The sequence below is a fragment of the Pogona vitticeps genome, chromosome 6, assembly GCF_051106095.1.
Source record: "Pogona vitticeps strain Pit_001003342236 chromosome 6, PviZW2.1, whole genome shotgun sequence".
In the NCBI taxonomy this organism is placed as follows: Eukaryota; Metazoa; Chordata; class Lepidosauria; order Squamata; family Agamidae; genus Pogona; species Pogona vitticeps.
Genome location: NC_135788.1, coordinates 21,945,454 through 21,968,340, shown reverse-complemented (window position 1 = coordinate 21,968,340; position 22,887 = coordinate 21,945,454). Strand labels below are relative to the sequence as shown.

General features: G+C 40.6%; 2 protein-coding genes across 3 annotated transcripts in view; both read right to left on the bottom strand.

Annotated features, from left to right (window-relative positions):
• RSU1 (Ras suppressor protein 1) overlaps positions 1 to 13,197 on the bottom strand; it is an 82,505-nt gene extending 69,308 nt beyond the window's left edge. Inside the window, exons 1-3 of one of the 2 annotated variants that reach the window (XM_073003114.2) lie at positions 12,970 to 13,197; positions 10,970 to 11,112; positions 1,428 to 1,478 (exon numbers count right to left, since the gene is read on the bottom strand). In XM_073003114.2, coding sequence (XP_072859215.1) covers positions 1,428 to 1,478; positions 10,970 to 11,078 — 160 coding nt within the window. In that variant the 5' untranslated portion in view covers positions 11,079 to 11,112; positions 12,970 to 13,197. The remainder of the gene's footprint in view (positions 1 to 1,427; positions 1,479 to 10,969; positions 11,113 to 12,969) is intronic. The other variant, XM_020806661.3, reaches the window with a different exon arrangement.
• A 3,688-nt stretch (positions 13,198 to 16,885) lies between these two features.
• Positions 16,886 to 22,887, bottom strand: part of CUBN (cubilin) — a 153,057-nt gene continuing 147,055 nt past the window's right edge. Inside the window, exons 65-67 of the mRNA XM_020806644.3 lie at positions 22,144 to 22,309; positions 18,795 to 19,030; positions 16,886 to 17,102 (exon numbers count right to left, since the gene is read on the bottom strand). Of these exons, the coding sequence (XP_020662303.3) occupies positions 16,995 to 17,102; positions 18,795 to 19,030; positions 22,144 to 22,309 (510 nt within the window). The 3' untranslated portion in view covers positions 16,886 to 16,994. The remainder of the gene's footprint in view (positions 17,103 to 18,794; positions 19,031 to 22,143; positions 22,310 to 22,887) is intronic.

Sequence of the window (22,887 nt, the reverse complement as noted above, 5' to 3'; positions counted from 1 at the left end):
GCGGCTTATAAAAGCTTGAAGTTTCAATAATATTTATTTATTTATTTAATTCCATTTAAAATATTTTTACCCCACTTTTCTCTTTAAAAGAGCCCCAAGGGAGCTCTGGTGTTAATGTAAATGGCATAACTTTCAGAAGCAAATTGCCCTAAGTTAAGAAACACTGATAAACATTATCTGCTGCCTCTTGAGTTGTGTAACCTAGCATGTAAATTTAAGGTAAGATTTACAGAGCTCTCTGAACTTATACCAATTGGGCCTCTAAAAAGGTGCAGAATTTGTATAATTGCATAACAGGATTTCAGTCACTGTCTTTAAATTTTAAAAGCCAACTTGTCAGGACCACAGATTCCCTCCTATAATGGGAAGAGATCAGAACTGTTTTCATTGATTACCTAAAAGAGAAAAGCTTGGGGGAATTAAGATTTCAGAAGCATATTTTCTGGAAGGAACAGTAGCACTTGTAAAGACTGTAGCACCTCAGGTTTCAGAAAGTATAACAAAGGTTTCAGAAGTGCAAGGGACTGTATGCTGGATAGCGGAGTTACAACTTTAACTTGCCAGTGTTGGTCAACGACATCCACAAGTCCATTCTTCTCTATCCATTAAGATCACTGTGTCAACACAAAGCCCACTGAGTTAACAGCTGTGAATTTCTCCAGTTAGCCAGAAGGTAGTATTCGGTACAGGCTTTACTGTACACACTGTTGTGCAAGAGGCTATGCAACTCCTTGCACAATGGTGTGATCCAGTGGACTCACATTAGCAGAGATTTTCACTCTGTCACATGGGACTTAGGCCTCTGCTGCCCTCTTGCTCTCTATTTGTATCAGTAATGAACCTCTTCAAAAGGCTGAAAAAGGGAGGTGGATAAGGTAGAGGAGACTGACCTCCACAAAGGTGTGGCAAAAGGTACTTGGTAGCTGAAAGTACAGTGCAAAATTAAGATTTCACCCTTATTTAGAACTGAGTCCCATTGACTTCCTTTGCAACCCACATCACAGTTCGTGTATTTCAGAAAGCAGCAACGTAGCCATAATTACATCACAACTTTAAAAATTACCCATACACACATATCAGTGTTGTTTTTTTCTTATTAGATGAATGTACATTCCATCTCAATTCAGGCAAACAATAATTACAAGATAAACTACTGAATAATTCTAAAATTAAATCTTTAAGAATACAAAGAGTTACTTCAAAGAAAACTACCCTCTGTAGTTTGGTGAGAAATATGTCATTAGCCATTCATCAGTCATTTCTAGAGCCATGAATTTCTACAAAGCTGTCTATTATTCCTGCTCTGTGAATATGATACAGAAGCTCTAACATGTAACACATAACCAATATTGGCATTCCAATAAGAGAATCAGCAGGGAGCTTCATTCATATTCAGGAAGAAATAAAATATTTAGAAATGTACTTACTTGTGAGCTTATTGTGACTGAGGACCAGCTGTGTAATGTGAGACAGAGTGACTGTAAAACAATAGAAAGAAATAATGAATGAATGAATAAATAAGGGCAAATGTTTTAGAAAAAGAAAAGTGACATGCTTTTATAGGAATGCTTCTGAAGCATAGTAGGGAATAAATTCCCACATATTTTCTTTACTTATTTATCTGTTACATTTATATTTAACACTTCCTCTCAAGATGGCATCCTTCCTACGTTCGCCACCCAACAATCCTGTGAAGCAGGGCTGGGTGGGAGTATTAATTGATCTAATTCACCCATTGCGTTCATGTCCAAGTGTGGATTTGAACCCAGATCTCCTGGATCCTTGTCCAACACTAATCCCCTTGTTTTGGGGTGTTTACGTGCCATCAAATTGGAACCAATTTTATTGGATTTTCAAGATAAGAGACATTTAAGGAGGGGTTTTACCAGTTCCACACCACCCTTACATGAGTCTCCATGGATGAGTGGGGATTTGTACTCTGGTCTCCAGAGTCCTAGCCCATCATTGTATCGGCTACACCATACTGGATACTTATCCTTACATCACTGAAAATCCAAACATCACTCTTCGAAACATCAACCTGCATTGCACTTGCAACTGACACAGGCATCGCAATACTTTCCACAGAGCTATATGCCACTTTGTTCTGTATGCTTTCCCCACTTCACTCAATGCAGAAACGCCCTACAATTCGGAACTGGAACTACTTTGAACAATGAGTGATGGATCATTTTGCTTCTGGCCTGTATCAGTACTGCATTCTAGAAGAAGGTGGAGATGTTTCTTATGTGGTATGAATTTGGGGTTAAATGGAGGCCTTGTGAATAGACCACTCAAACATAAGCTTCCCAATCCACATGTTTATGATTTTCAGCTGATGGAGATGCCCAATATTTCAGTTGGTTGACGGTTACAGAGCTATCTCAACATCTGTATTCTGAGCACATCTTCAGTGAAGCATTTGATTATTCAAAAACAGTAGGACCGTCAATGTAGAAGTTATCAACAACAATTGATAGGCTGATGATGCAACATTACTAGGTGCCAACATTCAAGGAAATACATGAAGTAAGTAATTAACCTGGTCTAAAAGTCAATGCTACAGAGACCACGTTCATGGTCATCACTAAAAATTAGCCCAAGAAATAAGGATGAAGATTCAAAATCAATGCTTGGAGCATGTTGGCAAATAAAAGTACCTTGTAATTTGATTGAATGAACAACGGAAAAACAGCATGCAACAGAAGTCAGAACAGTGATGGCCTGAAGCAGTTTCCTTAAGATGATATGCAAACCCCCTTAAATTTGACTTTGATAGAACATATTGTATGTTGATTCTACTGTATAGCATGGAATTGTGGCCTTTTTGCAGGCAGATATAAAAAAACTCGGCCTTTGCAACATGAGTCAACTGACGAATGCTAAGAAGTACCAAGGTAAATACATACATTCCAATAAATCATGAATCAGAATCCTATTGTAATCATGAAGCATAAATGGACCAACCCTTAAGGCAAATGCAGTATTTTTCAGGCTTTCCATTATCTGCCTGGTAGTCCTCTGCTCCCACTGCATCCTTCATCATGCAATTTGTCATAAAAATGGCCAGCCTGGGAATGGCAAAAGCTGTTTGAACCACTGCCTTTATCTCTGTGATTTTCTAGAACTGAATGCTGATGACAAAATGCAGAAAACATAATTAGAAATGACAAGCCCAGACTGTTACACTGGTAGTTCAAGATAAAATTAATGAGAAAAGAATTATAGGAAGGGGAAGACCCTATCAACCAAAGAACCCAGAGGTTGTTTTGGATGCAGCACAACAAAGCTGGTATAGCCATAACAATGCCCAAGCCATAATGGGCAAGCAGCAACAAGAAAAATGTTTTTGTTTCTTTAAAGACAGTTCTTACACAGGCACATGTTTTTGGTAAAAACAATGTGAGTGACATTGGAGAATTTTGATTTTATTATTTCAGTGAGGGCTACAGTTGTATTGATGCTGGGGCTATAACCATAGTAAACCTTTGAATTTAAGTCTGATTTTTTTTTGTTTCACCAACAGGGTGGATAAAAATTAATTTTTAAAAAGTCAAATGGATTTACATCAGGATTTAAATCATGATTTAGTTTTTTTTTAATTTAAATCATTAAAAAAATCTGATATTTTAAAATTGAAACCGCAATTTAAATTTTTTTTTTTAGTTAAAACAAATCACCCTGACCACCAATAACCCATCCCATGAAATGGCAGCCAACTGTACTTTGTATTAGATCAGGCATCCACCAGACCGAAGCTGACTGCTATTCCTTACAAGCTACATTAGCCTATGAGGTTACTGAAGAATGAACTATTATCCTTTGGACTACAGATTACAGTACATTAGAAGAAAGTTAGATTACACTTATAACAATTCAACACATTCTGAAGATGGGGCAGATTCTCACATTCTTATGGATTATATCCTAAGAGAAAGTTCCTCTCTTAGCAACTGACAATTAATTTCATGATTAATTGCTGTGACTGAACACAGAATGACAGGCAGCTTTGAGACTATATGGGGGAAATGTCATTTAAGCTATTTGACAGCAAAGCCCTAAAGGGAAAGGATGTGCAAAACCATGTCATCAGATCCACAAGATGGCATAGTTGCTTCATTTTTACGTGAAACTGGCTTTCACATTTTCTTTTAATTTCAGAAGACTCTTTATATTGCCACTGTAAGACTTCTGAAAACCAGAAAGAAAGAAAGAAAAATAGAATGATGACACCACTGTAGGATTTTAAAATATAGTTCAAGTTTATGCCAACTTGTCTTAACTTGAAAATGTCAGTATTTTAGTTTCTTAGATAAGAAAAGTCTTTTTTTAAAAAATCCAATTCGATAATTTAGGCTAACTCAATCTACCAAACTTTTAAAAGTCCAAACTCAGGCATGTTTGTTCAAAAATACATCCCACTAAGGTCAGCTGAGTTTCCTCACATGTTCGTTTGCACAAGAATGGAAGTTAAATAGACTCTTTCTCTGCACCTATTCTTCACTGTTAGGGTAAGGGGGGCACTATCTTGTCTCAGACTTAGGCTCTCTGTAGCCAAAGCACTTCTGTCTGCTTCCCTATGAGAGGCAGGGGGCCTCAGTGCATGCTTGCCTAAAGGCCTGCCTCTGTGCATGTGTGAATACCCCCCATTTGCTCCAGTTCCACACACCACTGGTTTTTGCATCTTCCGCTCCATCAACTACAAGGGGCGTGAACTGTCAATGGTACTCTTCATATTTGTTATTCCCTTACTTGCCGAGTCGAACTCACACCTACACATGTACAAGGTGAGCTGTTAACAAAACAGAACGCCACAAAGCCGTGTTACTGCACCACTTCTTACAACCTCCACTTATTATACCTGCATCCTGCATGTTTAGTTCAACAAGATTTATTTGCAGCTTGGCCAGATAGTGTAACAAAGGAGCTTCTTGTGCTTTTGTGAGAGATTATTTTAAAATCATTTTTCCTTAAAAGCAGTCCTTACAAACAAGTTCCTTTTTCCTTAAAAGCAATTTTCACTCTCCGCTTTCTCTTACAGCTTTTTCTTATGACACCATCCTTTTTGCTTAAGCCCAAACAAACAAAACACTGTTCCTATTAATACTATAAACAGGAAACCCCATTCAGGATACCAAATCATGGGTAGCAAAGATAAGACCATGCTTATTCAAGTCAGTTTAAGGAGGAATGAGATCAGGGCCCAAAAGAGACAATATATTTTTCACATGACTGGTTGCTGACATGTCCTGGGTTCAAGAAGTAAAGCTGGGATGTGAAATGAGCCGAGGCACAGTTCTTCTAGATGTCCTTAGATTGCAACTCCCATTATCTCTTGCCACTGACTATGCTGATTAAGGTGAATGAGAATAAAATTGATCCCACACTCCCCAGTCCAGCTTAAAACTACAGTAAGAGTATTGAGGAAGGCACTGGCTGGAAGGCAGAAAGGGAGAACAGGAGGTGAGGAACCTCACCCAGGAGGCAATTTGGCCTGGGTTAGCACCCCTCTTACCAGCCAAACCACATCTGAGTTTTACGACACTGCTCTGGAAGTAAGCTGCTTCAAGCTGCTGGGACTAGGCAAAATGATGGTGGCTTATTGATATAACATAGTGTTCCCTTCCCTCTAGTGGCCAGTCTGACCATTACATCTTGAAAATCCATAATACAGTGGTGGCCCGCAAGACGATGATAATGTGTTCCAACTGAAATTGCTGTTTAGCGAAATCATTGTCTTGCGAAAAGCATTTCCCCACTGGAATGTACCCTAAGGAAGCCATTTGCGGAGCCGCCGATCAGCTGTTGAATCGTCCTCTTGCTAAGCATCGGTCTCGAAAAAAAAGCGTCTGGGGAAGAACGGACTGAAATATCGTCCAGCGAAATTCCCCCACAGGAATCACTGTTTTGCAAAGTGCAATGGCGGTCGCAAAACCTCGTCGTCATGCAGATTCGTCGTTTTGCAGGGTAATTGTCTTGCGAGGTACCACTGTAGTAGGTATAGTATTTTCATTTTTAATTTTTTCAGACTGTGGATAACTGAATCAGTGGATATTGATCCAGATGATACGAGGGTTCTACTGTACTGCACTGGGAGAGCCAGTAAGGCACAGCACTGCAGCAAGCAGGAAGGAGAATACAACTGTCCCTACTAGTATCATTTCTATGCCCCAAATCATCCAAGTTACTATTTGTTACAACATCAAGATTTTACATGTATTTTAAAGGCAGTGAACATTCTAATAAAGCATCCAATAAGTAAATTAAGTTACACTGCATCTACATTTATGAAAAACAGTTATAGCCAACCTTGTGCAATCCACTAGGCCCTAGTGACTAGTGCTGTCCTCTGAAGACGCCGGCCACAGAGACTGGTGAAATGTTGGGAAGAACAACCTTCAGAACAAGGCCAAAGAGCCCGAAAAACCCACAACAACCAGGGCTAGGTTTCTTTTCTTATTTTTGAAGGATATGAGGAAGGTGAGATATGATGTCTTTATGGTATCAGTTATTTGAAGAGCTAATGGGCATTCACCCCTAATGAGCAGATCTGTGGATGCCTGCACACTGTTTTATGTTCCAACTCACAACACACACTTTTAGAAAGGGGGGGGGAAGCTCTGTTAGCATACAAATGAGACATTTGTGACTACTGACGATCATTTTCTTCTAACCAGCAAGAGTTAACTCTTCTCCCATGTGGCCCAGACATTAGCAAGTACTACAACCTAATTAACCAAATGCCACAATGGGAGCTGAACTGCAGCATCTGCCTAATAAGCTGCCTAGCTATAAACCAATAAATAACTTAAATATCTTTGACTTTTTAAGCAATATGATAATTTCTGATTGGATAATTTAATGTTTCAGATAAAGAGAACTCTTGAGACAGGTGTTGCTACTTAACTAATGTCACATCATGAAAAAGAAGGCCTGTTACAGCAGATCTGAATTAATTATAGGATAATTAGCATAGCCTCTGAATCTGTCTGTCTCTGAAGATTCAGAGGATAGGTTGCTAATCCATAGAAAAGAAACTTCATTGCTCCAGATTTCTTTACTACCAGCGAAACCATTACTAATTTATGTTCAGTTCAGAGAACATGTTATAAAAGAAGATTAAGGAAAGGTCTCAGCTGATATGCTCTTTCCCAGTCCTTCAATTCTCAGCACCAGATGTGGAATTTTCCAGAAGAGAGTGAGAGAGCAAGGTACTCTCCAGATGTTCTTGGACAGCAACCCCCCTCAGCCCTAACTGGTAGGGGCACCTGCAAGGGAGTGAAGGGAATGGTGGCCCACAACATCTGGAAGGCTCCCGTCCTAAACTGAGGACACATAAATGTGAAGAAGAATTTGTTTTCAAAGTCTTTGGATCCCAGGATTTTGTAAAACCCACTAATGGTTTGCAATGGCCATAGTTTCAATCTTTCAGAATGTGTTTAGAATGTCAGGTTGCTCCCTTCACTACTTTCAATCTATGAGCCAGGAAATGTCTTTCTCTTCAGGCATGGTTCTTTTTAAGGCACGCTTTTAACAACTGAACCAGGCAACCGAGTTTTTCTGCATGATGCTGCACATCTTCACTTCTTTTCACATGTGCAAAGTGTTCCCAAAACTAGATTTAAATTGGGAGTCTCTTAATTTCTAAAATGAACTGGTAAATATTGCGTCCATTTTCAACCATCTGTGAGCTGTCTTGGGTCTCTACACCAGAAGAAAGTTGGCACAGAAATGAAATAATACATCACAGGACAAAGAAAAGGGATTTAAATTGGCTGTATCCATGGGTGGAATTAAGGAAAGTAGCTATTCACAATCTCGCACTGTATTTTACTAAACTATTCACTTTATATTAGAGCTTCTATCTAGCATTAGTCTGAAGTTTGCCTCTTGCTCTGCCCCCAAAACCAAACAATAATGAGGCAAGCAAGAGTGACCATCAGAGACTTTTTTTGTGGCAGGCAGGAAAGACACCTGTGAGGGCCTCCTAGATCTGAATGTGAAGAATCTGCAGTAACACCCAACATACTGGTCATATAGTACATAATGGGATTATCTCCTTATCGCCTCAGCCCCAAGCCACTATTTTGTTGGTGGACTTCAGGTCCTCGTTAAAAGGATTTTTAAATTATCTTTTTAAAGGAAGGTACCATAAATATGAGGTCTGCTCATGCCTACAATGGCAGAACCAATTTTTACCTCAGTGGGCAAGATGAGGTAAAATAAGCAATTTCACTGTCCTATATCCTGTTGATACTGAACCTTGCCTGGAATGGTTTGTTCGGCACGTGGTTCCTCTTTTCCTGGTACTTGAGCAAGGGGGAATCTACTGATCCCTCAGACAAGCAGAAAGGCCCATATATCCAGTGGCATAATGTCTCCCTTGTGTAATGGAAGCCAGCAATTGCTAAAGCGAACAGTGAGCACCTCAGGAGCATGTGGAGCTGTTCTTTTCTGTACTTGTGGACAGAGTTGTTCCCTCTTAGATTAAAGAGTTCCAACACAATTTTCCTCTGTCTTGCACTGCAGCAATATAAAGGTTGCTACTCAACAAAGAGAAGAACCAATCTCTTCTAAGAGCTATGCAGTATGACTGTAATCCTAAACAACCTAGACTGTAATTTAATAGGGAGCAGGCTCCATTTAATGCAGTGGTAACGGCTTTGCAAAGCAAACTTAAAATCCATATAAATAAATTAAAAGCCTTATTTTAAAAAAAATGTTGAAACTCCACTACCATCTGAGAAGGCAAAATCTTTGAAAACCAAAAGCAGCATGTAACTAAATTTTCAGACTTTGATCCAACAGCTAGTCCGAGTAAAACCTCTGGATCAATTGCAGAGTATAGAATCAGTGGGTCTACTTAAATTGAACCAATTACCAGATTTATTCCTTCACAATTCACAGAAAAATGAGTGTATTTGCCTTAAATGAAAGTAAATGAGATTTGGCAAGTTCTTAACTTTCCAACAACAGATACACAAAACTAAAAATGTTATCACCGATGAAATTCAAGAAAGATTCTTGCACAGCAGGCAAATGATTCTGATGCTAAAATGGATTTATGTTTAGAACACAACATCACTCGTTGCAGCTTTGCAACGACAAGCAAACTAGGAAAAGCCTAGAAGAAAAAAGGTGACTATCGAATCTGTAATGGATATAGTCTTGGTTAAGCAATCACACATAAAGAACCAGTGGCTGAAATCCAGGAGTAAATCATAACTAGAGTAGGCCCACTGAATCTGTGTGGATTTGGTGAGTCAATAACTCTCACTAATCCAATAGACCAGCCTTAATAGCGATTTACTTCTGAATTTCAGCCATTACTTAATACTGATAGTAACAATAATGTTTAGCATTTACATGGCATTTGCACAGTCTTGAAACTGATGTGCATAATTTGTTGCAAAAAGTAATCTTTTCCTATAATTTACTACTTGGATCAAGAGAATGATTACCTGTTCAGAGGTGGCCTTGCCCAACTCAAATTACTAAGAGTTTTACTCTGATTTGCCATAGAGGGTTCTTAGCTTATTTATACACCCAATATTGATACAGAAATATTAGTTTGCACACCCTTCTTCAGGCATCTGAAGAAGTGGGCATCAATCCACAGAAACTTGTGCCAAATCAAACATGTGAGTTTTTAATGTGGCACACAAGATGCTATTTGGGTTTTGCTGCAAGGGAGCAGTGATTAGAACAGGTCCTCCGCTGGAAATATTTGTACATAGTTATTCACCGAGAAGATGACAAACAAGGAGGAGGAGGAGGAGGCAGCTGCTGTGAAAATTTTCCTAGGTTTGAAGGACTTCTTAAAGCAGTAGGAGACTTTTGACCTAGTGGAGGGACACTACTGGCTGAAGAATGAAACATCTTTGGAGAGATCTCTCCTCCTAGTGTCAACCTATGACCCTGAATATCTGCTTTCGAACAAGATCGTATCCAGTGCAACAGTGGATGAGATGGGGCTGAGGCCCTGTAAAAAAGAGGAAGAAGTGGTGGTGAACTTCCCCAACAACCTCTGCCATAAGGAGTATTTTCAGTAAAATTCTGCTCAACAGCACTCTTGCTGGCCAAACAACAAATTCAAGCAAAAATGTTCTGCTTATACACTGCCTCATAATGGTTAAAGCTCTTTCTGGGCAGTCTACAATGTAATTACGCAGGGCGCACATTGCCCCCCCCCTCAGTGAACTGGATACTCAGTTTACCAACCTCAGAAGGATGGAAGGTTGAGTTGATATTCATCTGGAGACCTGAGCCCATCAGGTCATGAGCAGAGTCATCACCACAATTCTACAGTTTAATCTTCGCACCCACAAGGCTCCCTGGGCCCACTGCAATGATCTGACAGAACTCTACTGATTTTAGAATATTTTCATTTTAATGGCCTTCATGTCAACCAATTGTCTGTGGTAAAGCAATGAGCAGAAAATGAAGACGGTAACCTCTCATTGTTTACCAGGAACCAGTATTTAGAAGGAAGCTGCATTTAATGCTACATGCATCAGGCCATCATCCTAATTACTAACCATTCACCACCTGACCTCTATACACAACCATTGAAAGAAATATAGTTGTTGTTGCCGTATTGAAAACAGGACCTGAGCTGTGAAGAGGCTTGCTTGAACTACCTGGTGAGCCCCAGGATAAGTTTAAATTCAAATTAGAGGCCTCCCAGTTCACACTGGTTGCCATTACGCCAAACAAGTTCTTACAAACCTGCTAACAACACATGTCGCCAAGGGAAAACGTGAACAGCACTAAAATACCATATATAGTTCCAAAAGTCTTCTCAACTTTTGGCACATTAGACATGAAAACATATTTTCTAAGACAACTATTTCTGGAACACAATCTGTGATATTCATTCCCAGTTCCCCATAAAAGCAATGTATTTCTTTTAAAAAAAGAGAAGAAAAGAAAACAATAAAGATAATATGGCAGAGAATATAATACTTACACAAGCCAGGTATATCCAGCATGTTAGAGATGCCTCGATCACACATGTCCACCTCCAAGATGTTCTTCTCCCTACTCTCCTCAACTATTTTCTTCAAGGACTTCGACATGATTTAGCCTGCAGCAAGAATAGATGTACAGTACCTTATGGAAAAGGAATAAGTGGCAGATCAAGAAAGGAGGGTAAGAAAGGAAGAAAAATATATACAGTATTCTAATGTACCACCTGCATCGATTCCAGTGATACATCCAGGACCCCACTGGAGGTGGGGAGGATCTAATTGGGGTGGGGGCAGTGTGACATGAAAGCCAAATTCATGCAAAATCACACATTCCTTCTGTGAAATTAAAAACCCCAGTTGTGATTTTCCAGTTCATGATAGGCAGCAAGCAATCTTGTGTGAGCTGATGCCTCCCAGCTTAGAACATATTCAAAGGTTAGTGCAACTGGCTACCCCTATGAGTAACTCCTGCCCCCTTGACCATTCTACAGTATTTATATGAGCAGTGGGAAATTTGAAGTGGCAATATTTGGAGGATCACTGTTAGTTTATCCTCCAGATTTTGCATAAAACCTGCAAGATTGCACGAAAATCGCCAGATTCTTTTTACATCATCACGGAAGACACTGTTGGGACCTTCAACTTAAATTGTTCAATACTGGAAGGTAACCAGTAGAAACACACTGCTTGTATGGGAAGGAGCCTCATCACTCACTGGTAGATGACATGCTTTCTATATAAAAGACCCCCCAGTTAAACAATTAGATAGAAGGGTGAAATTAGCTGATCATTTACTTGCCCAAAACCCAACAAATCACTGCTAATCACAGTAGAGAATATTGGGCTAGATGGAGGAATGGATAGGGTAGATGGATCCTCTGCAAAGCATGCCCCAACTTTCCATATCCACAGACCACATCTACACGCCATTGTGAACAGAAACCTAAACATCATCTCTTTGGGATTTACTTTGTTTTATCATTTTCCTACAAATGCTTGATTACATTCAAACATATCACCTAAATTAGGTTAATGAACAGAATACAAAAGCCAACTGACACATTTTGAGGAAATTTTTATTATCCTGTGTGAGTTCCTGACTGTATGACAGAGTCTTCAAAAGTGTGTGAGCAAATACAGTATTACATTTTCTAGGCCAACTTTATCAATTTTCTCAAACTAACTTGGAAGAGTTATGTAAAAACGTATGTCTCTCTTTTCGTCACAATTTAAGGAGATCAAGACCTAATATTCAAGGACATTCCAAACAACAGATCCCAGAAATGCCAAAAAGAAAAAAAGGGGGGTAGGGGATGGCAAGAAAAGAAAACAAAGATCGGATAGTACAACCTGCTAGATGACACTTGAAAATAAGAAAATGTGGATCTAGCCCTTGGATGGAAAACCACTGACTGGCCCAGATCAGGGCAAGAATGTAGACAAGACAAGCCATGAAGCTGTCATGCCATATTCTTGTTATCACATGTCAAAGTCAACAAATGCAAATGACCCAGAGTCCCACAGAAGATGTCTTAACACCTTTCCTCTAATTCAATCTAGAGATGAGCGAAGGGGAGGTTTTGAAAACAAAAACCTTGGACGAAACTACGATTTTGGGGGGGAATCGGGGAACAGAGAGACCAGGTTATATGCAGCTGTCTCACAGGCAGGCACCAACAGGTAAAGCTTTTTTCCCACCCCACATGGGAATGACGGGGAAAGCTCCACCTGTTGATTCCTGCCTGTTTACCACCTACTAAAGGCATAAAGCGCCTTATCCCCTTGAGTTGGTTTTGGAATAATGATCCCGCCCTTAAGAAAGCCGGGGAAATTTTCCACGGGAAAGGATGCGTGGGAGGTGGACACTCCACACTGTCAGCAATTTGCATTTTCCAGGGAGGAGCTGAAGGACGACCCCCAATAAGGGGGCATACAAGGCAGCCCCTCCAAAGCACCTCCTGACCCCCAAGCCGCCAAGGGGAGTGACGCTGCAACTCACCGTCCACAGCGGCCCAAGGGACCCCGGCGCTGGCTCAGTCAGACCGACCGAGGAGCTGCCTCTACACACTTCGGGGCACCCGCCCTGCCCAGCCGTCGCCTCCTTAGCAAGCGCCCTCTCCCCAGTGCGCAAGCGCTTCAGGACCAGCCGCCCGACGGGGAGGGGGGAACCCTGGGGGAAGCCCAAAGCGCTCCGCTCCAAGTAAGGCGAAACGCCCTGGGGAGCCGCGGCTCCGCCCGCAGTTCGGAATGTGCAGCCGGCGGCTACCCAATCCGGGGATAAGCTCCACCTTCGCTCGCCTGTAATTGGCCGCGTGGTGCCACCAGAGAGCCAATCCGGTGCGGACGAGAGGAGGTTCCAATAGCGGTGGGAGCCGTGAGGGAGGAAGTGGACGCGAAGTTTGGCGCTGGGGGTTGGCGGGGGGGGGGGGGAGAGAGAGGTGGAGGGAAGATGTCGGGTATCCGCTAGGAAGGGCGATGGCAGGTTCTTTCCACGTTGGGAAGACGCAAGACCTCACGCTTTGTTTCATCCCCTTCTTTATGTTTGCGCTGACCTAGGACTGTGGTCGGGAACGGGGCACTGGTATCAAAGGGGGAGGCAAGAAAAATGCGTACTGAGAAAGGGCGACGAAAATGAACGGGTGCACATTTCGAGACACCCCCCCCACACCCTGCTAAACTAACTGAAAATATATTGGTTCCCATGCCGTTAAATAGTCTTACCGACGTCTGGAATTTCTAGCGCTTGAAATCTTCTGTTTAGTGGACCTTGTGTATGCTGAACTGATATTAAAGGAAGGAGGGAGTCCCCCATCATTACCCGAAGCAGATTTCCATCAGTGGGTGTAAACACAATCAGGACTTATAATTTTTTTTGCCTGGGATATACAACATCTGTATTTTAATTTATCGCCCCAGACTTGGTGCAGACATATTTCACCTTTGTTAGTAAATTCACAGGTTGGCGATCTGGATTTTTTCCCCCATACTTGCTAATTGGCCATCTCACTGATCACTCCACTCCTTATTTTATCAGTAGAAATGCTGTGCCCATCTTAAAAGGAAGTCAAGCTCAGTTCTATGTGACAGGTCACCTACCCAGGTACAGTATTTTTGTACACATTGCAGCCTTGGCCCCAGTGCAGATCCTTGAGGGATATCTTGTGCCTTAATTTTAAGGGGAAAATTATCCTTATGTTTTGTCTCTTTTTCTTAACTTCTCCCCTTTTTGATTACTAAATTACTTAGGAGACTTAGGTAGGACCTCTATTAAATTTTCAGATATAGATTGGCTATCCCCATTAATATCTTTATGTTTGTTGATACTAAATAAATTTTAAAAGGTTGGTAAGGTGGGACCATCCTTTATGGAAGTGTTCCTCTTATTACATTTTAGTCTGTGCTGTGTCAAGAGTGTCCTGCAGGCTCTTGTTGCAAACAGATCAACACTGATTTAAAAGGATGCACTTGCAACCTTTGCTAAAGACTGGCTATTATTGACTAGTGTGCCCCAGAGGCCTCCCAATTACAGGTATCTGTTGGATTAACATATCCACAGCTTATTTCCTATCTGCAAAAACAGTTCTACAACCTAGAAGAAAGGTGAAGCAACAATGCCTCCATATTTTTGTCCGTGAATGTTCATAAGCCTAACATACTTTGTCTTCCTCCCCTCAACAGTGCAGTGAGGAATCTAGGACTACAGTGAAATAAATGGGCATACTTCTAACTGTTGATCACAGACGTAAGAAGAAATTATCTCCATATGATCATTTGTTATTTTGCAATTATGCCATTCTCATAAGAAATTAATTTTGGACTATTAGTTGGTGAAATGAGCAACTGGTTTGCAAAAACGGTACCAACTGGTTTGCAAAAACGGTACCAACTCCTAGAGTTGCCAACAGGTGAATCTACTCTTGAAGATTAGGAAAATAAACAACAATACTTACCAACATTCACTTTCCTCTTTTTTTTGAAATTATGAACTTTTTTTGGGGGGGTAATATAGACAAAATCAGAGTTGAATGGTACCTTAATAGGAGCAATCAGAATGTCTTAAGAGTGCTTTATCGTTTGAGTTTCCCAGAACTCATCAGATTAGAAAATAAAAATTGGGGAAGGGGAGAAGCAACCAATATAGCTATTCTTAATGGGGGGGGCTGGCAATATTTAAAGTGAACCACAAACTGAAAAATGTGCAAGTTTCTGAAAGATGTCTGTGTTGTATCCTTGTTTGATGGGGGTGGGGGGGACCTGAGAAGAACCCCTAAAAGCGCTGTGGCCAAAAAAGGGTTAAGAATGGCTGAACTAATAAACCAAAAACATGGCCAGGTAGAGATTCTACTCTTAGTGTCAGTGAAAAAGAGTTTGGTATGAAGATACTGTATCAGTTCACATCCACCGTTTGGTGAGATGAAAGTGACCTACTGCTGTCCATCTCCAATAACTGCAAATTGGTGATGGGGGGCACTTCCACTTCCTCCTGCAGCTTCCCCTAATGCAATAGCAGAATCTGGCTCAGATCTTGTATCAGAATCTTTGTAGAAGCCATTCTTCTGCAGTGCACATCTGCTTGGTTGTACATGGCACGGCCCTTTCCTATTGCACTGGATATGAAATGAGAAACACAGCTTCCTGTCCGACTTTACTCAGCAGGCTGCATTGCTTTGATCAAAAGCCTCCATTTAGAGGGATGGGCACCAATTCCATCTGCTAGTTAAACATATTAATGGATTTTATCTCAAAACTCACTAAAGGCATTTGACCATCTTTGGCCAGGTTCCAAAGAACACATAAGCAACTTCTTCCATGTACTGAAGGAGCATATGATTACATACATTTCCCAAGTGTGGCAAAATGCTTTTGAAACTGGACAGATATGCATGAGCCATTTTTATTATGGAATAGATTACTACTGAAAGGGGAAACTTTTTTTAAAAAAACAACAATCCCACTGTGCAAGTCTAAATCCTTAGATATGCCAGAAATAATTCTTTGAATTCCAGCCAATAAAATAGCTCAGATGCTAAAATAACAGAATCAAGGAAAACAGAAAATAGCAAAGCACAGAAACTAAAGCCATTTCAAAGGTACTGAAGGGGTGACAATAGAGTTTATTTCATCCAACCTTTGCTCAGTTCTCTCTATAAAAGAGAGAACATGGCAAAATCGTTTCCAATGCAGCAGAAACCTCTATGGTATCCTTTTCTAGAAAGACCTACGAGATGTCTTCAGGCTTTTTCTGATAACATAATGACAGGACAGACAGCATTTCTTCACATGAACATCATAGTCGAGAAGAGTTTGTTCCATCAACCAAAGGAAATCACATTGGAAGTTACATTAGCATAGCCAATGTGAATCGCATCCGAGGAAACAAAAGAGATAAGTTTTTTCCCAGATTTGATCCAAAATATTAAGACTATAAATATAACCAGCACTATTTGGTAAGTTAACTCAAGCTCTAAACTTTTGTCAAGATGGCAATACTTGCAAATTCACGAATTGACTTTTCTGTATTCACCAGGAATGTCAGTTGATTGCTGGTTAAAATTGGTTTTATTCATGTACTTTCCTTAACTCTAACCTAGTGTATGTATACTGTTTATTTTCTAGTTTTAATGTCTTTATCAGTAATAGGAAATGTGTGATGCTTGAAGTATTGTGGGACATTTAATTCCACCAGCCTCATCCAGGATAGCAGGCAGACAGTAGTGGATGATGAGCGTTGGAACTCTAGCAACATCTGGAGGGCACACATTCTCCTCTCCCTGGTCAGCATGGAAGAAGTGAACAGCTTAAGAACATTCATCATCCAGCACACTTTAAAAATTGGTGCACATGCAAGCAAACATTTTTCAATTAAAATAAGAAAGCACATCTTCCTTTGAAATAATTCTTAATATATAACAATGGCATTTCCCACAAATAATTTTATTGTCATCACAAACACAGCCACATTCACTGAAATATGTTTCATGATGAAAAGTGCTCAGTAAAGGTATTTTCCACAAGAGATGTATTTTAGCTGCTCCAGGTTAGCCTAAATCCTGATGGTAAAATCACATACTCTGCATGGAATTTTATGAACACTTGATGTGATGAAGCTGTAAATGGAGTGATGTATGTGGCCTGGAAAGAAAAAGTCATTGTTTAAAAGACTGTTGTGATTTTTTTTTTCTTAATGGGCGAAATCCAACAATGAATCAGTGGGTATTTGGTGAGTCAGATCCTCTGTAAGTTCTATTGATTCATTGGCCCGACCTTTGTTGTCACTTACTACAGGATTACAGCCAATATATTCCTCACATTCTTTGCCTTCATATATTTTTTACTGTAACATATTCCTTTCTGTGAGAATGCTACAAAGTTAAATGACTATGGCCCCAATCCTGAGAATTACTAACAGTAGTCAGCTGCACGTTTCTGACAAAGCGCCAGCAATTCTGGCAGTCTGCAGGTTCACAGAAACAGCAGCTTCTCATATGTTGTTGGATTCCATCTCCCATCAGTCTCTGCCAGTATGGCCAATGGTCAGGGAAGAGGATGAGAACTATATCCTGGCATCTGGAAGGCTTCAAGGCCCCTGGTCTTATGTATCAGTCATCAGGTGGGATGGAAGATCACAATGGCATGAAGAACCCAGATTCAGATTTATCATTTATTTATTAAAAACATTTCTATCCCACCTTTCCTCCAATGAGCTTCAGACAGTGTACGACCTCCCCCAGTCCATCTCACCCTTACAACAATCCTATAAGGTTGTTATGTCACCCTGAGAGTTTCATGCTTGCATGTGGATTTGAACCCACATCTGAGTCATAGTTTTAATGGAAGCAATCTAATCTTGACTTGCTCGCCTGTGACTCAGGTGTAACGTGTGTAACACAGTCACATATGAGTTTCTCTATATGAAAGCTGGTAATAATTTTGTCTACCATGAGATAAGTGAAAATTGGAACACAGACAGGAAAAACTATTTGGAACATGCAAATACGAGATTTAAAAGGAATACTTTGAGACATACACCAGTAGATGTCACTGTAACATCTATACTGTATTGAAAAGATTGTAGCTCATATACAACAGATAACAGAGGCCCTGTCCAGAACATCTTTATTACTATAAGCTGGTGCACTTATTTTCCGGTTATAGTGGCAGAGGGAAGAATCCAATTAAAGATAATTCAGATGCATTGTTGTGTTTACTTGGTTTGTTCTCCGCACTAATCTTCAACCCAAACATAAGCCAGGAGTTAGAAAGGGGAAACCTGAAGACTGTAGGGAAGGGATGAGGAATGTTGTTGTTGGACTGCAGATCTCTCAGCCTTAGCCACACAGTGGTGAGGGATGATGGGAATTGTAGTCCATCAACAATTGAAGAATCAGGCTACTCCATCTCTTTGGAATGTGGCCCGACAAGCTCCTCCCTTGTAAGAAGCCTGTGTTTGTTCTCCATGCTGAACTTTGACGGCAATCATCCTGGTATCTATTGAACATTCTGGTGATCAAACTCAGAGAGGCATCTGGCAAATTCACAAGCTGTTTGTAGAGATGCCATGTGATGGCATGCCATGGACAAGTTGTGCTCATGACCTCTAAGGGGGAAGCCATTTTCTCTCTTGGAGAAAAGAGTTGACTGTGACGAGTATGGAGGCAATGGCATTCTCCAGATATTTTAATCTATCATTTCCTTTTAAAATGTTACACGAGACATGGTGGAGAGATGGATTTAAAAACTAGGGCTCTAATTTGTCAGAATTCACTGGCTTCTTTGGTTCCATTCATATTTGCAATTAAAAAATAAAATAAAATTGAAACCTACCTGTCCACAGTATGGCCCAACAAGTGCACTGCTACTGTCTGGTCCATTATAGAGTTTCACGTAGTTATTAGTACAGTCACCTGGATCATCAATGCTGATCATATCAAAATGAATGGTAACTACTCTTCCTTTGGGAGCATTAATTGTCCATTCACAATCTGTCTGATTCCGATAAGAAGCTGGGTATTCCGGACTGGTTAATGAACCAATCTCACCATATAGTGTACCACCACACTCTAGAAACATAGAATGTTAACAATGACTAGTTTATACTGTACATTGTGTGACGGTTCAACAGTTGGCTTCAACAGGAAATCTAGAGGAAGTATTAGCAATACTTGTGCTGAGTCACAATCTATGGCATTTTGCAAATATATTTCATTAGGCTTAAATTTGAATGAATTTATTTAATGCTACAGTACTATATAACCATAAATTTTAAAAAGTTTGTTTGTATTACCCTAAATGTTACACAAGAAGTTTAAAAGGTATGCTTCATAGTTATATTTTGCTTATTAAAATTAAATTATAACCAATAGGGCAAAACACAAGATGCTGTTTAATCGGTTTATATCTATTTTATACATCCATGAGTACAGAAGAAACATAAATCAGAACTTTATTTCTGCATACTTTTGCTTACGTTGGGGAAATTGTACAAGTCTCAGCAGCAGATAGGCACACATTAGCAATGTGCTGGTTGCATTCTTGTGTGCACACCTAGTCATGCACATGCCTGGGAGCATCTCCTTAATGAACAGAAATCTGCCACCAACATTTATGCCAGCTCCCTGATGCAAGCATAAATCAACAATCTACTCACAGAATAGAATACTCCACTACATGCGTGTGGTTATGTGTGTGGGTGTCCAGTGCATAGCCTCTTCATATTTTTGAGTTCCACAAAAACTATAATCAATCTAGCCACTTGTGAAACTCCTGAAATCTGCCTTTGCCTTTTAGCTGGGCCAATGAAACATTGGTGGGGAAATAAGAAAAATGCAATTTGTTTATATTCAGGGATATGCTGCCCAGAATGAATTAACATTTTTGAGGTAAAATGTAGCCAGAACTATAGGGACGTGGTGGCGCTGTAGGCTAAACCGCAGAAGCCTGTGCTGCAGGGTCAGAAGACCAAGCAGTCGTAAGATCGAATCCACGCGACGGAGTGAGCGCCCGTTGCTTGTCCCAGCTCCCGCCAACCTAGCGGTTCGAAAGCATGCAAATGCGAGTAGATAAATAGGTACCATCTCGGTGGGAAGGTAAACAGCGTTCCGTGTCTAAATCACACTGGCCATGTGACCACAGAAAGATTGTCTTCGGACAAACGCTGGCTCTATGGCTTGAAGAGCGGGATGAGTGCCGCCCCCTAGAGTCGGACACGACTGGACAAAAATTGTCAAGGGGAACCTTTACCTTTACCTTTAAATGTAGCCAGAACTAATAGGGAGAAATGGAAAGTCCATTCTGTAGAAGCCATTTAGAGACACAAGGGGACCAAAAAGAGTAAGTAGAGACTTTTCTTAGTTGTGACAAAAACACTGCAAGCACCTACAGAATACTAGAATATTCTGATGTAAAAGATGGTGGCTTTGGATTTCATTGTGGGGAGACCAGTTTCCTCAGAGGACTAACCTGCAAAGCAATAATTTCTTAACAGTAGTTCAGCTGCTCAGAGATTAAACAGAATTCAATATACAGCAATTGAAAAAAACGCTTCTTTTAGACACTTTGGGGCTATAAATAACCCTTGCTTTTAAACATTCAAAGCTTAGTGGCTTGGATTGCTCTTATCTACAGGGTGGGAAGTAAGAATCTTTATTGTGTTTCCCAGGAGATGGGCATCTGAGATCAGATGGAATGTGTGTAGTTGCTGGGATTAAGCATCCTGCCATCTGTGCAGCCTGCATGGTCGCAGAACACCTCCAGAAACAGTAACTGGTAGACCCCTTCTGAGAACATTATCCATAAAAGGGTTGTCATAAGTTAAAATGAACTGATTGCACATCATTGTCATTATGGACCTGCTGGAGAAGGTTGTCCCAGGGTTTGGCACGACCTTAGACAAACTTAGTTTCTGAACAGGGGCTGAGAAGCAACCATAAATTTTTGATGGTGGATTGATTGGAACTTAAAGCATGAGAAGGCAGCTATGAGAATGGGCCCAGCTGAGCTAAAATGTGAGGTCTCTTACTTCTAGCTCACTCTGCCTTCCAGAGACTAGATGTCCATTTGCAGGAAGGCATTGCTGAACCCTTCTGAATTTCCACCAGTAGCCATAAGCTAGGAATGCATTTTTACCTGCTTAGACTGGTTTGTCATTGAAATGCATGGAACTTTAAACCCGACAGTTGTAACAGAGTGTTCAGGAGCCTGCATTTCACAACCATCTCGAAACTTTACCTGGTTAAAAATTTGCCAGGATTTAATAGTAGGAAGAATTTAGCCAACAGAGACCAATGTCGATGCTAAAACAGTTGCATTAGTTTCCACTTTGTTTCTGGGCATAATTCAAAAGCTGCTGACTTTAACATTTAAAGCTGTAAAATGCTTTCACCCAATATATTTGGGCAAGGTTAGGAATTTTCTCTGCTGTTAAAGGCCCTCGGGATATGTTTTCAAGGGCCACATGTTGAAAAAGCATTAGCTCAAAGCCAGCTTTAGGTACCATCAGAGACAAAGGTTAGCAGGCGATTCCACCTCTCTTCTATTCCTCCCCCCTTTTCTCCATCCCTCTTATTCCTTCTTTCTCTCTGTTTTTCATCTAGGCTGCTGGGAGAAACACAGATTGGCCTTAGCAAAGGTCTGAACTGATCCCTCACAGAGACGTTTCAAAATTATGCTGACAGTTGCAGGTTTCCTACTTCAGTCTTAAGGGAACACCCTCTTCTTTACTGCTCTTTGCACATTCCATAAGGAAATGCTCTGTCTTGCTCCTGTTCCACAATAGAGGGTACAGTCAAGGAGTAATTGAGCAACACAACAGACATACTGAGGGATACAACGGGTCTAAAAAACACATTTCCCCAAGCTCCTGAGAAGCACTGCGTTCTGAGTTCTGGAGCCTTTTTTCCAGAACTCTTACCACAACATTTACAGGAGCAGTTCAGCCTTTACTTTCCAGAATTATTATTTCAGCAGTTGTTCAAGTTTGAGCGCAATGTTATTTCAACTAGTAAGAATAGTTCAATAAACTGTGTGTTGTTTTAATGTTGCAACCAGACATGTATTATTCACTTGCTGTTGATTTTGTATAGTTCATGAAGTTATCCATCTTGGAAGACCAAGTGCCAAGATACATATGGGAATTAATTTATGGGTTGATTATAATTGAAACCACTATCCTTACCAGTTGGCGATGACGTCCATGTAATTTCATATCCGTTATAAGCAAGCAAGGGATCACTTCTGAAGTGCAGATACACAACATGGCTTTTAGGAAATACAGGATTGGGGAGGTTATTTCCACAGTACTTGCCAAGCAGTGGAGAGTTGGCATCACTACCATTTCTCACCTTTAAAAGAATATGTACAAAGCCTCTGTTAACAACAGTGAGATTATTGAGGATGAATCCGCAAAAGCCTTGCAACTTGTACAGCCAGCCCAATTTACCCAGATAACTTCAACAAAACTGATGCACAAAGCCTTACAAGCAGATAACTGCCATCCTATTTTAAGGGTGCAGTCATACAATAGCTTTGCCATAGCAGTGATGGAGCAGTATGATGTCAAAAACAAAGGTGGCAGTAGCAAGCTTGCCACAAGGAACAGAGCAGCACCAATTACCTATCAATGGAGGGAACCAGCCTAATCTAAGTGCCTTTACAGGGGTGAGAAAGGATCACATGTCCCTCCTTGGCTTATCATTGATCCTACAGCCAGACTACATGTACAACCATTCATGCAATAAGCAATGGAATCCATGGCTTTAAAAAGAAACTGCAGGCTAGATTGAGCAAGACTGCAGAATATTGTGGGTATAGGGGGTGCCACTCTTTTGCGTCACACTGCAATGGCAGTCTGGATAAAGGAGTTCTGCTTATATTGTATATTTACATGGGGAATAGAAATCCCATTTGTTCCCATCCTGGG